The following is a 13,988-nucleotide window of genomic DNA, read 5'->3' as shown; positions in this document are numbered from 1 at the left end:
CCTCCCTTTCCAGCCTGTGCACCAGGCTCACTGCTCCACTAATGAGCCTGAATCTGTTTTCTTATCCCTTTGGCCTTTGCACTTCTCTCCTGGACTTGAACCTCTGTGCTGTGCCCTGGAAGCTGCCTCTTTCCTCTCCCCTCTAATTCCCTAAGGCCTGCACCCCTCATCTGTCCCCTCCCTGCTCAGCTATGGGCATGGTTTCCTCCCTGTGGCCATTCTAAACAGTAATATCCCCTTCAAGTCTTCCCAATTCGTGCTGGCATTTTACAGAGCAGTTAAAACCCTTCAGACCACACCATCAATACAAACATCTCAACTCCTGTCTGAGGGTCTTCCCCGAACTGCCAGTTCCCTTTGGGAGAGGACACTTTGTCACAAGTTATTTTCTAATCTTCTCTGAAGAACAGAGAGCAAGGGCTGTCCAGGACACTGAAAATCATTCTCCCTCATGAGCAAGAGCCCAGATGCCTGCCCAGCCTCCCCTAGAACAGGAAGCACCCAGAGGAGCCTCCTCTGGGCCATCGGGGGGGGGGGGGGCGGGCACGAAGCTGGTGTTCAGACATAGAGATTTGGTCAAAGTGCCCACAGCAGAGGAAGCCAAGCTGAAGCAACTCCAGGGAGGGGCAGAAAAAATAAACTCAGTAAATTAAAGAGAAACCAGTGTTCAGAGGTGATCCTTCATTCTTTCCATCCCTTTTGAGGGCATACGGGAAGGCGGTTTGGGGCTGTGAGTGGCCTCCCTGGTGTGGCAGGAGGGACCCGAGCTAAGATCATCTCAATATCAGTACACCTACGGGTGGAGGCTAAGACACAGGCCATCTTAGGCAAATCTATAGACCAGAAAGGAAGCCACTTTCCAGCCCAACAACAAATTTTAATGGAGCCATTCCACCACTTGCCTGGAACCCATTCAGTATTTAATAATTCTTCCTGAAAGCACACCTAAACTCTTCATGCTGCAATTCAAGGCATTTCCTCATTCCGTTTGCATAATAAGAGAAGGCACCATTTTCTCCTCCCACCAGGAAGCCTGCACAAGCCTCTAAACCAGCCTCACCCACCAGGCGGCAGACACCAGAAGCAAGAAATATACAGTCCCACAGCCCGCGGCGCTAAGTCTACAACTACCCTACCCTGGGACCAGCTGGTGCCCAGACACTGGGTGATGAGAGGGAAGTGGACTGCTGGGACACATAGGACATCCCCTACAGCGGAGGCCACTTCTCCAAGGTCAAGAAATGTGACTAACCTTCCACACATATAAAAATACAAATAGAAGTTTAGACAAAATGAGATGGCAGAGGAATAAGTTCCAGATGAAGGAACAAGATAAAACCCCAGAAGGATAACTAAGTGATGTGGAGATAGGCTATCTACCTGAGAAAGCATTCAGAGTAATGATTGTAAAGATGACCCAAGAACTCAGGAAAAGAATGGATGCACACAGAGCATAGAAGTTACAAGAAGTTTTTAACAAAGAGTTAGAAAAAATAAAGAACAACCAAACAGAGTTGAAGAATACAATAACTGAAATGAAAAACACAAGAAGGAATCAATAGCAGAATAAATGAGGCAGAAGAACAGATAAGTGAGCTGGAAGACAGAGTGGTGGAAATCACTGTCACGGGATAAAATAAAGAAAAAGGAATAAAAAGAAAAAAGCACAGTCTGAGAGACCTCTGGGACAATATCAAACGCACCAACATTCACATTATAGGGGTCCCAGAAGAAGAATAAGAGAAAGAGCCTGAGAAGATATGTGAAAAGATAATAGCTGAAAACTTCCCTACCATGGAAAAGGAAACAATCACCAAAATCCAGGAAGCACAGAGAGTCCCATACAGGATCAATACAAGGAGGAACACACCAGGACACATAGTAATCAAACTGACAAAAATTAAAAATAAAGAGAACATATTAAAATCAACAAGGGAAAAACAACAAATAATATACAAGAGAATCCTCATAAGGTTATCAGCTTATTTTTTAGAAGAAACTCTGCAGGCCAGAAGGGAGTGGCATGATATATTTCAAGTGATGAAAGGGAAAAACCTACAACCAAGAATACTCTCCCCAGAAAGGCTCCCATTCAGATTTGATGGAGAAATCAAAAGCTTTACAGACAAGCAAAAGCTAAAAGAATTCAGCACCACCAAACCAGCTTTACAACAAATGCTAAAGGAACTTCGTTAGGTGGAAAAGAAAAGGCCACAACTAGGTACAAGAAAATTACAAGATGGGAAAGCTCACTGGTAAAGGCAAACATACAGTAAATGTAGGAAATCATCCACACACAAATATGATTATCTAAACCAATAATTGTGAGAGGATGAGAGTACAAATGCAGAATCTTGAAATGCATTTGAAATGAAAAGACCAGCAACTTAAAACAATCATATATATATACACAGACAAATATCAAAACATACATATATCAAAACCTCATGGTAATGGTAAACCAAAAATGTATTAATAGATATACACACAAATAAGTAAACAGAATCCAAACACAACACTAAAGATAGTTGTCAAAATACAAGAGGAGAGAACAAAAGAGGAAGGGAAGAAAAAAGACCTGCAAAAACAAATCCAAAACAATTAATAAAATGGCAATAAGAACATACGTATAGATATGTACATGGATTAAATGCTCCAACCAAAAGACAGATAGGCTGAATGGATACAAAAATAAGACCTGTACATATGCTGTCTACAAGAGACCCACTGCAGGTCTAGAGACACATACAGACTGAAAGCGAGGGGATGGAAAAAGGTATTCCATGCAAATGGAAATCAAAAGAAAGCTGGAGTAGCAGTACTCGTATCAGACAAAATAGACTTTAAATTAAGACTGTTACAAGAGACAAAGAAGGACACTACATAATGATCCAGGGATCAATCCAAGAAGAAAATATGACAATTGTAAATATATATGCACCCAACATAGGAGCACCTCAATATATATAAGGCAAATGCGAACAGCCATAAAAGGCGAAATCAACAGTAACACAATAATAGTGGGAGACTTTAACACCCCACTTACATCAATGGACAGAACATCCAGACAGAAAACTCAGTAAGGAAACACAGGCCTTAAGTGACACATTAGACTGGATAGACTTAATTGATATTTATAGAGCATTCCATCCCAAAGTAGCAGAATACACATTCTTTTCAAGTGCACATGGAACATTCTCCAGAATACATCTCATGCTGGGTCACAAAGCAAGCTTCAGTAAACTTAAGAAAATTGAAATTGTATCAAGTATCTTTTCCAACCACAATGTTATAAGATTAGAAATCAACTACAAGAAAAAAACTGCAAACCGCCCCCCCCCCCAACACAAACACCTGGAGGCTAACCAACCTGCTACTAAACAACCAAAACAATATGCTACTAAACAACTAATGGGTCACTAAAGAAGTCAAAGACGAAATAAAAAAAATACCTAGAGACAATGAAAATGAAAACATAATGATCCAAAACCAATGGGACACAGCAAAAGCAGTTCTAAGAGGGAAGTTCATAGCTATACAAACTTACCTCAGGAAACAAGAAAAACCTCAAATAAACAACCTAACCTTACACCTAAAGCAACTAGAGAAAGAAGAACAAACAAATCCCAAAGTTAGAAGAAAGACATCATAAAGCTCAGAGCAGACATAAATAAAATAGAGACCAGAAAACAATAGAAAAAAATCAATGAAACTAAAAGCTGATTCTTTTTTTTTTTTTTTTTTTTGTGATACGTGGGCCTCTCACTGTTGTGGCCTCTCCCGTTGCAGAGCACAGGCTCCAGACGCACAGGCTCAGCAGCCATGGCTCACGGGCGCAGCCGCTCCGCGGTGTGTGGGATCTTCCCGGACCGGGGCACGAACCCATGTCCCCTGCATCGGCAGGCGGACTCTCAACCACTGCGCCACCAGGGAAGCCCTAAAAGCTGATTCTTTGAAAAGATAAACAAACTTGATAAACCTTTAGCCAGACTCATCAAGAAAAAAAGGGAGAGGGCTCCAAATCAATAAAATTAGAAATGAAAAAGAAGTTACAACTGACACCACAGAAATACAAAGGTTCATGAGAAACTACTACTATCATCTATATGCCAATAAAATAGACAACCTTGAAAAATGGACAAATTCTTAAAAAGGTACAATCTCCCAAGACTTAGCCAGGAAGAAATAGAATATATGAACAGACCAATCACAAGTGCTGAAATTGAAACTGATTTAAAAACTCCCAACAAACAAAAGTCCAGGACCAGATGGCTTCACAGGGAAATTCTATCAAACATTTAGAGAAGAGTTAATACCTATCCTTCTGAAACTATTTCAAAAAATTGCAGAGGAAGGAACATTTCCAAACTCAATGAGGCCACCATCACTCTGATACCAAAACCAGACAAGGATACTACAAAAAAAGAAAATTACAAGCCAATTATCACTGATAAACATAGACACAAAAATCCTCAACAAAATATTAGCAAACAGAATCCAAAAAGACATTGAAAGGATCACATACAATGATCTAGTGGGATTTATCCCAGGAATGCAAGGATTTTTCAATATCTGCAAATCAATCAGTGTGATACCCCACATTAACGAATTGAAGAATAAAAACCATATGATCATCTCAATAGATGCAGAAAAAGCTTGATAAAATTCCACATCCATTTACAATAAAAACTCACCAGAAAGTGGGCACAGAGGGAACCTACCTCAACATAATATAGGCCATATATGACAAACCCACAGCTAACATCATACGTAATGCTAAAAGCTGAAAACATTTCCTCTAAAATCAGGAACAATCAAAAACAAATGGGACCTAATGAGACTTCAAATCTTCTGCACAGCAAAGGAAACCATAAACAAAAAGACAGCCTACAGAATGGGAGAAAATATTTGCAAATGATGCTACTGACAAGGGATTAATCTCCAAAATATATAAACAGTTCATACAGCTCAATATCAAAAAAACAAACAACCCAATCAAAAAATGGGCAGAAGATCTACATAGACATTTCTCAAAAAAATACATACAGATGACCAAAAGCACATGAAAAGATGCTCAACATCACTAATTATTACAGAAATGAAAACCAAAACTATAATGAGGTACCACCTCACACTGTTCAGAATGACCATCATCAAAAAGTCTACAAATAATAAATGCTAGAGAGGGTATGGAGAAAAAGGAATCCTCCTACACTGTTGTTGGGAATATAAATTGGTACAGCCACTATGGAGAAGAGTATGGAGGTTCCTTAGAAATCTAAAAATAGAGCTACCATGTGATTCAGCATTCCCACTCCTGGGCATATACCTGGAGAAAACCATAATTGGAAAAGATACATGCACCCCAGTGTTCATAGCAGCAGTATTTACAATGGCCAGGACATGGAGGCAACCTAAGTGTCCATCAACAGATGAATGGATAAAGAAGATGTGGCACATATACACATATATAATGTGTATATATATGATATACACGCACATATATTACACAATGGGATATCACTCTGTCATTAAAAAGAATGAAATAATGCCATCTGCAGTAACACAGATGGACCTAGAGATTATCATACTAAGTAATCCAGACAGAAAGACAAATATCATATGATAGCGCTTATATGTGGAATCAAAAAAAATGATACAAATGAACTTATTTACAAAACAAATAGACTCACAGACATAGAAAACAAACTTACAGTTACCAAAAGGAGACGCGGGGATAAATTAGGAGTTTGGGATTAACATATACATACTACTCTATATAAAATAGACGACCAAAAAGGACCTACTGTATAGCACAGGGAACCATACTCAATATCTTACAATAACCGACAATGGAAGAGAAGGTAAAAAAAGTATATATTCACATACATATACACATATATAATTGAATCACTTCACTGTACATTGAAACTAACATAACATTGTAAATCAACTATATTTCAACTAAAAAAATTTTTTAATTAAAAATTAAAGAGAAGGCACCATTTTCTATGTAATCTGTTAACACAATGTACTAAAACCTATCATTCTCTCTTTTCCAAGCAGGCAAAAACAAAACCAGAAACAACATACTGGCCACCACTGGCCAGACTCTTCACCCTTGTCTCAGCCACCCTGCTCGATTTAGGGAATGCCATCAGCCCACTCACAGGGAGTCCCCTCCCATGTCACTGCTCTCTCCTCCTGGCTCCCCTCCCACTGACACATTTAATCAGGAAGTCTCCAGGGAGGGAAGGTTCTCTCTGAGATAACAAACATCCCCACAAAACATAAAATGTGGGTGAAATGATTATTTCCAAGGCTGCCTGTGCTGAGGTTTCTGAACAGACCATCCATGACATGCTATTTTATCAAATGACCAGCCTCACTTTAACTCTCACTTTGTCATTAGTTAAATCCTCACTGAATTAATTTCTTGTCAGTCATAAAGATCACTTACTTGGAAAGAATGTCTTGAAAGCACATTGTAGAAGCCTCTTGGGAAAACTCATCTTTATCTTACAGTTACTAATTAGATGGATTTGTTCCAACTGTAAGTGAAAATATTCCCATGTGTGTAGCTGAATGGGAATTTTGTTTCCGACACCAGCATTTTACTGGAAATCTCTGCATTGTCTGTCAGGAGAGCAACCAAACTTAGAATTCCCCCCAGAAACAATGGCCTCTGCATTCGTGAGAATAGTCTGGAGCAGGAGAGTAGCCGCCTTGCCATCATGATCGGGTCTCAAGACTGTTTCCTGTCAATAACCCCGACACATAGCTGACTCTTCGGTCCTACCCAGCTCCCCATCACTCCCTAGTAGGCCCTTCCACAGCCCCAAACCCAACACAACTGTCACATTCCCAGCAAAGCTGCCCCCAATGGCCCCCTCCTCAGCAGAACCAGGTCCCCTGGGTCCTATGGCCCCTTTTGTTCCAGCCTCTGAAAGAAAGCCATCTTGCTTACATGGCTGCTCCCTTGGACCACAGACGCCACAGCAGTAGGGACCTTTTCTAGACCTCTGAGCATCTCAGTGCCCAGCACAGGGCCTGAAACAAGGGAGCGCTCACACCTGGTTTTTGAGGTTTTGGGGGAGCCTGAGCTGAAATACAGGGGGTCATGGAGGCCAACATGGGTTCTCCTTTTTTTGCCCCAAGATAAATCTCTTTGGCCTGGGACAAGCATTTCAGTATCTTTTGATGAATGGATAGATAGGCTGACCAACAGCACAGAAATGCAAAATGAATCCTCCGTCAATCACCCTCCCACTGGAGGCCTGGAATCCTTTTTGGCTTACCCACCTCTCCAGCAGTCTAAAACATGTCCCACTGGACAGGAAGGCTGGTGACCACCCTCTGTTCTTTGCCACAGGGATTGCACAGCAGTGATGATTACCTTTGGCCTCTGACATCCTTGGCCGGTGCAGACCTGGAAATTCCAGCAGTGTTGGCCGTTGACCAGCGTTGGAGGAACCAATGAACAATCATAGAGTTGCACGTTTTTTAATTTTTCACAAAGTGCTCTAGAAGGCAAGTAGTTTATCACTTCCCCACCCTGAAATGACAGAGCATGACAGACAGTGTAGGATGCTGGGATGCTGGCTCTTGTTTTCCAGAGTTCCTGGAGCAGGCCCCAGTGAACAAAGCAAGGCCCGTGCAGTGTGTCGTCTGCACATTGTACACACTCAGTCCACACTTAGCAGCACCAGCACTGCTGAAGTCAGGGCCGGCCATCCAGAAGATTACACCTTGGATCTCAAGATCCAGAGAGGGTTTAACTTCCAGAGGCAGACAGCAGGTGCCATGACGGAGGCAAAGTCCTCTGACACCGCAGAGGTCTAATGTCTTGACTTAAGGCTAGACGGGAGGCAGGAAAGAATAATGAGGTCAAGGAATCCCTGGATTGCTGAAGAGATGACCTTCTAAAGAAAAGCTGCGTCTGCAGCTCACAATGTTCACAATGAAAGAACACTGCTTGGGATTCTAGACCTGAGTGGAGAAAAGCAACGGCTGGGCTAACAGAGCCAGAATTTTATTCACAGTAGAACAGTCCTAATCTAAAATTCTAGAATTTATGAACAATGTCTTTTAAGAATGAGAATTCAAAAAAAAAAAAAAAAAAAAGAATGGGAATTCATAAACCCACCAGACCAGCTGACAGGGAAAAAGAAAAAAAAAAAAAACCCACCAATGTTCTCTATGAAACATAACCACACAAAAATTAATTAAATCTTCCTCTACTCCCAATACCTCAGCCTCCGCCCACCCCTTTAAAAAAAAAAAACAAAACATGAAATTCACGCACATCTGCACACACTCAAATACGCAAACGAAGTACAGCATACCCAAGGAAACCTTAGGGATCGCCTAAGGGTTTTTCACTAGCTCCCCAGATGCTCTGTTTTTCTAGACAAAGAGTCAAGCTCTGATAGCTATGTCTAAGCAGTAAAAATCAGGCAGCTGAGATCCCTTCCCTCAGTCTCCTGGCTTATTGGTCAATGCAGAAGAACCAACCATAAGTCAAGAGGGAAGGCCAAGGTTGGTGTTCTGTGGAAGGAAGCTGCCGGGTTGTCCTGCAGCCTGGCGCCCTCATGGGGAGCAGGAAGCTTGGTGCACCCAGCAAGGCCACCAACGGGTTCTGCTCCAAAGCACGAAGCTCAGAGTCAACACCCAGGACACGGAGAGAGGAGCGTGTGTGGACAGGATGCTTGGGGAGGGGATTTCTGGAGACCAAGTTTTACTGCTTGCAGGCATGAGAACAGAAACCTAAAACAAACCATCATGAGATATCCAAGGATCACAGATTGTGGAGCTGAAACAGATGATGTAGTCCAACTCTGCATTTTACATAAAATCCATTTATGAAGAAAGCAGAGAGGTGGTCTGCCCAGGATCCTGACTCCAAGGTTTCCCTGGTTGTTGGTCTAAATCAGTTGATCAGTCCATTGTTTCTAACCAAGGTCTCTCGCCTGAGGTGGAGAATCATTTGTTTCCAGAAGGTTAGAATCTCCCACTCAACAGGCCTCCTTGTAAGAATCTGGCTGGGAAATGCAGAAGAACCAGATTCTGGAACCAACGTGTCTACACTCACCACTTCCCAGGGGGCAATAAAAGCCTAACACATATGTTTCTCTGCCTTATCCTACAGACACTTCCCCCACATTTTGTAAAATAAATAATTCAAAATAGAATGAAAATCCCAGGCAAGGACAGTTTCTGGCCTAAAGATGTGCTCTGCCTCTTAACAGTGACTCATAAAACTCACACCTGCAACTCACTCCCAGGCTCAGGGTGGAGAGGACAGTCTGACGTGCTGGGGCAGCACATGAACCCCCGGGACAGCAATTACACACCAGTCCCAGCCCCTTATATATTAAATTTATCTTCATAAATAGAGCATCCCAACTCAAGTGACCATAATAAAGAAGGCCAAAGTTTGAGTGCTTTCCTCAAATATCTACACAAACCCTCAAATATCTATGAAACTATATGCTCATGGCAAAATGGACACCTCTTCATGGGAGCTTCAATTGCCATGATAGTCAAATGCCAAGTTACACACAGACCCAAATACCCATCCCTGTTGGATAACGGGGACTAAGATGAAAAAGTCACTTTGCAATAAGGCTCACGGCAAATGCCTTTAAAGAAAAAGCCCAATTAATTTGATTTTAAATGATCTGATTCCCCCTCCCCCACACCCCGAAGTTGGAACATACTCAAGTTTTCAAGGTCACATCTATGACATAAAATGGGCCCACTAGACCAATAGATGTGGTCCAGTTGACTTGGCTGCCAGGCCTACCCATTTATTGATGTGATAGTGTGGTGATCACCTTTCCCTTGTACGAATCTCTGAGCCATGCTGTTCAACCTCAGTGTGAGAACCAGTATCATATGGGTAATGAACTGAGGGACAAGGTGTCTGGATTGAAGTTCATCTTAATGGTTTCCATAAAGCCTATTTTCTAGCCATCTAGGAAATTTGGGTTTAGTTTCCCTATTCTCTTCCCCTGTCAAAAACATACTAATTTTGATCAATCACATTAGACCACTTTGGTTAGATGATCGTGACCATGAAAAGAAACTGGAACAAACATATCAACAGCCCATTAGGAAAACCAAAGGGCAGTAACCCCCCCCATGGAGCCCTCATAACTCATCTCTCGAAGGCACAGTGTCCAGGGAGGTTGGCGGTGGCAGGGCCTCTGTGTTCTTGGCATTGCGGTAGATGTGACCTTGCTTCCTGGACTTCCAGGCATGTGTCCTGTCCCAGTCAGTGGCCACTGTCTCATTGTCCCAGATGGTTGAGGTCTCCGTGTCACTCAGATACCCTGGCTGGCCTGTGTAGTGTGTTGGGTAGATGAGCAAGGGTTCTGCAGAGAAGGCTTTCAAGTCCCTGGATTCGTAATGCTCCATGTACTCAGCACTGAAAACAAGAGGTGTACAGGTGGGTGAGGGAGCAGGACACTTACAGAACAGGGGAAAAGAGCCCCACTTGTTATCTCTTAAATTCTCATAGATTCATTTGATTATTTTTCAAGTTGTGTCCTGTGTGGAAAATTTTAGTCTACGAACACAATACAGTTTTCTTTAAAAGCTTTCAGATGGTCTAAACAAATGCACAAAGAAAAAGGTCAGGATGTTTCTGTTGTATTTGGATAGACTAGTTTAAAAATGAATTTCAGGTCTTATTCTAAAAATTAAGGATTAAGCTCTGTTGGACCATAATAATAAATAAATGTGATCACTTTGTAGAAAAATGCTCTGTTCCCGGATTAATAAATTAGACGGCTGGGAGCTGGATGGCAATGAAGGGTTGAGTGATGTGGTGTAGGCTTGGAGGCACACCAGCGTGGCTTTGCATTCCAGCGACAAGTGAGTGTAAAGTGGAGGGATGACTTGCCCTCCCTCCCAGGGCTCCTGTGCAGATTACATGAGGTGACATCTGCTTGGCTGCTAGGTCTCAATTTCCTTTCTGTTGAGGGGATGATGATTGACCTCCATGTTTATGTTGGGAAGCAGAGATAAAAATCAGTCTCCGACATGTTGTCCATCTTTACTGAAGACAGGAGACAAAATGAGCAAGATGCAGGACAAGAACACTCAACTGCTAACATGAAGACCATCTAGGGAGGAATCACCCAGCAACTGAGAGAAGAAGCCAAGGTTAGAACCTGGTCTTCTGCTCCAGTAATGAATTTAAGGAAGCACTGATCAAGCAGCTATTATGTATAGAGTTTGGACTAGGCTCTAAGGACACAGAGATAAAAGATGGTTCCTGCCTCAAGGGCTCATAGGTTATTGGGGAGACTGACACATAAACCCATAATTTACCATGCCCTTGATAAGCACTAGGTCAGAGTGAACTCCCAAGCTACAGGAACTCTAGCATCACACTGCCTTCTTCTATGGACACCTTGCTCAGAGGCCACCTCCACTCTCTCTGAGCCTCTAACACATCTCTGTGATTGCAGGTATCACAATGTATCACAATGACTGTTCTCGAGTCTGGGTTCCCGACTAGCCTGTGAGCTACTGCCTGGCCAACAGTACACTCAATGAACTAAGAAATGAACAGAAAAATCTGAGGTGTTTAGGAAGATGACCTTCACCTTGAGGTGTATATGGGTTTATGGAAGTAAGAAAATCAGAGATGAGAGGACTGAGCAGATTACATCCAGTTAAACTACCCACTGGGTATTAAAGAGGATTCCTATGCAAGACTCACCATTTCTGCCTCATCTTCCCCATCTGTAAAAGGGGATAATCACTCAAATCGGCCTCTCTGGCTCATGATTATGGACAGATCACTTAGGAAAATAGTACCCCTTAAAATATATTAAGTATTACCCAGACACCAAGTAACATAATTCATGAATAGATTTTGCTCAAGGGATAGGCAGGCAGTTCAGGGTAACTCACACAGGATGCTTGTTGTACATGATTGGCAGAAACTCATCCACTGGTAGCATCTTCCCAAAAGGATTGGCTCCAACAAGCTTCTGTGCTCCTTCCAGAGAGATGACATAGCCCAGAGTCCAGTAAGAATAGTCAGCTTCGACCAGATTTACCACATTGGGCACAGCTTTCTCTGGCTCTTTTAGTTGCATCCTCTTCCTGCCAATATAACTAAAAGGAAATGGGTGGAGGAGAAAATTCCAATTTTAGTATTAGACATCCATAAGAATGGAGCACAGCTTTGCAGACTTTTGAAAGCTTGGACCAAGTGTGTCTTATTTAAATGTATCACACAACAAGGCACATCACATCAACCATGGCTGTCATCTCCCATCAATGGGACCATTTCTGTGGCCACTTATCAACATCCCAACTATTCTTGCCTAGTAGACTGTTGAAGCGTGAAAGTTGAGATGTAGAGATTAAAAGATCTTTCAGAGGTTCGAGACAAGATGGCAGAATAGAAGGACTTGAGCTCACCTCCTCTCACAAAATCACAACTAACTGCTGAACAACCACCAACAAAAAAGACTGGAACCTACCAAAAAAGATATTCTACATCCAAAGATAAAAAAGAAGCCACAGCAAGATGGTAGGAGGGGCACATCTGTGATACAATCAAATCCCATACCCACTGGGTGGGTGACCCACAAACTGGAAAATAATTATATTGCAGTGGTTCTCCCACAGGAGTGAAAGTTCTGAGCCCCACATCAGGCTCCCTGTTCTGGGCGCTCTGACATTAGGAGGAAGAGCCCCCATAGCATTTGGCTTTGAAGGCCAGCAGGGCTTGATTACAGAAACTCCACAGGACTGGGAGAAACAGAACCTCCACTCTTGGAGAATGCACACAAGGTCTCATGCACAGTGGGACCTAGGGCGAAAGCAATGACTTCAGAGGAACCTGGGGCAGAGCTACCTGATGGTCTTGGAGGGTCTCCTGAGTAGGCAGGAAAGAGGCTGTGGCTCACTGTGGTGACAAGGACACTGGTGGTGGAGGTACTGAGGAGTATTCATTGGTATGAGCTCTCCTGGAGGCTGCCATTTTGCCACCAAGAACTGGCCCCACACAAGAGCCTGTAGGCCTAAAGTCTTCCTGAGCCTGCAGTTGCCTCCAAACACACCCCTTGACACAACCCTGCCCACCAGAGAGACAAGACCCAGCTCCACCCACCAGTGGGCAGGTACCAGTCCCTGCCACCAGGAAGCCTGAACAAGCCCAGCCTTGCCCACCAGAGAGCAGACACCAGAAGCAAGAGGAACTACAATCCTGCAGCCTGTGGAAGAGAGACTGCACAAAAAGTTAGACAAAATGAGATGGCAGAGAAGTACATTCCAGACGAAGGAACAAGATAAAACCCCAGAAGAGCAACTAAGTGAAGTGGAGATAGGCAATCTACCTGAAAAAGAATTCAGAGTAATGATAGTAAAGAGGACACAAGATCTCAGAAAAGGAATGGAGGCACAGACTGAGAAGATACAAGAAATATTTAACAAAGGACTAGAAGATATAAAGAACAAAGTTGAACAATACAATAACTGAAATGAAAAATAGACTAGAAGCAATCAATAGTAGAATGAATGAGGCAGAAGAAAGGATAAGTGAGCTGGAAGACAGACTATTGGAAATCACTGCTGCGGAACAGAATAAAGAAAAAAGAATGAAAAGAAATGAGGACAGTTTAAGAGGCCTCTGGGACAACATTAAACTCATAAACATTCACATTATAGGGGTCCCAAAAGGAGAAGAGAAAGAGAAAGGGCCTGAGAAAATATTTGAAAAGATAATAGCTGAAAGCTTCCTTAACATGGGAAAGGAAGCAGTCACCCAAGTCCAGGAAGTGCAGAGAGTACATAGAGGATAAACCCAAGGAGGAATATGCCAAGACACATAATAGTCAAATTGAGAAAAATTAAAAACAAAGATAAAATATTAAAAGCAATGAGGGAAAAGCAACAAATAACATACAGAGAATCCCCATAAGGTTATCACCTGATTTTCCAGGAGAAACTCTGCAGGCCATTAG

General features: G+C 42.5%; 1 protein-coding gene across 1 annotated transcript in view; it reads right to left on the bottom strand.

Moving 5' to 3' along the window:
- Positions 1–8,107: 8,107 nt before the first annotated feature.
- COLGALT2 (collagen beta(1-O)galactosyltransferase 2) overlaps positions 8,108–13,988 on the bottom strand; it is a 135,045-nt gene continuing 129,164 nt past the window's right edge. Inside the window, exons 11-12 of the mRNA XM_082862584.1 lie at positions 11,926–12,132; positions 8,108–10,429 (exon numbers count right to left, since the gene is read on the bottom strand). Of these exons, the coding sequence (XP_082718710.1) occupies positions 10,153–10,429; positions 11,926–12,132 (484 nt within the window). The 3' untranslated portion in view covers positions 8,108–10,152. The remainder of the gene's footprint in view (positions 10,430–11,925; positions 12,133–13,988) is intronic.

The sequence above is a fragment of the Leucopleurus acutus genome (assembly GCF_964270905.1).
Source record: "Leucopleurus acutus genome assembly, chromosome: 2".
Lineage (NCBI taxonomy): Eukaryota > Metazoa > Chordata > Mammalia > Artiodactyla > Delphinidae > Leucopleurus > Leucopleurus acutus.
Note: the sequence above shows the minus strand (reverse complement) of the source record. Positions and strands in the feature narration are given on the sequence as shown.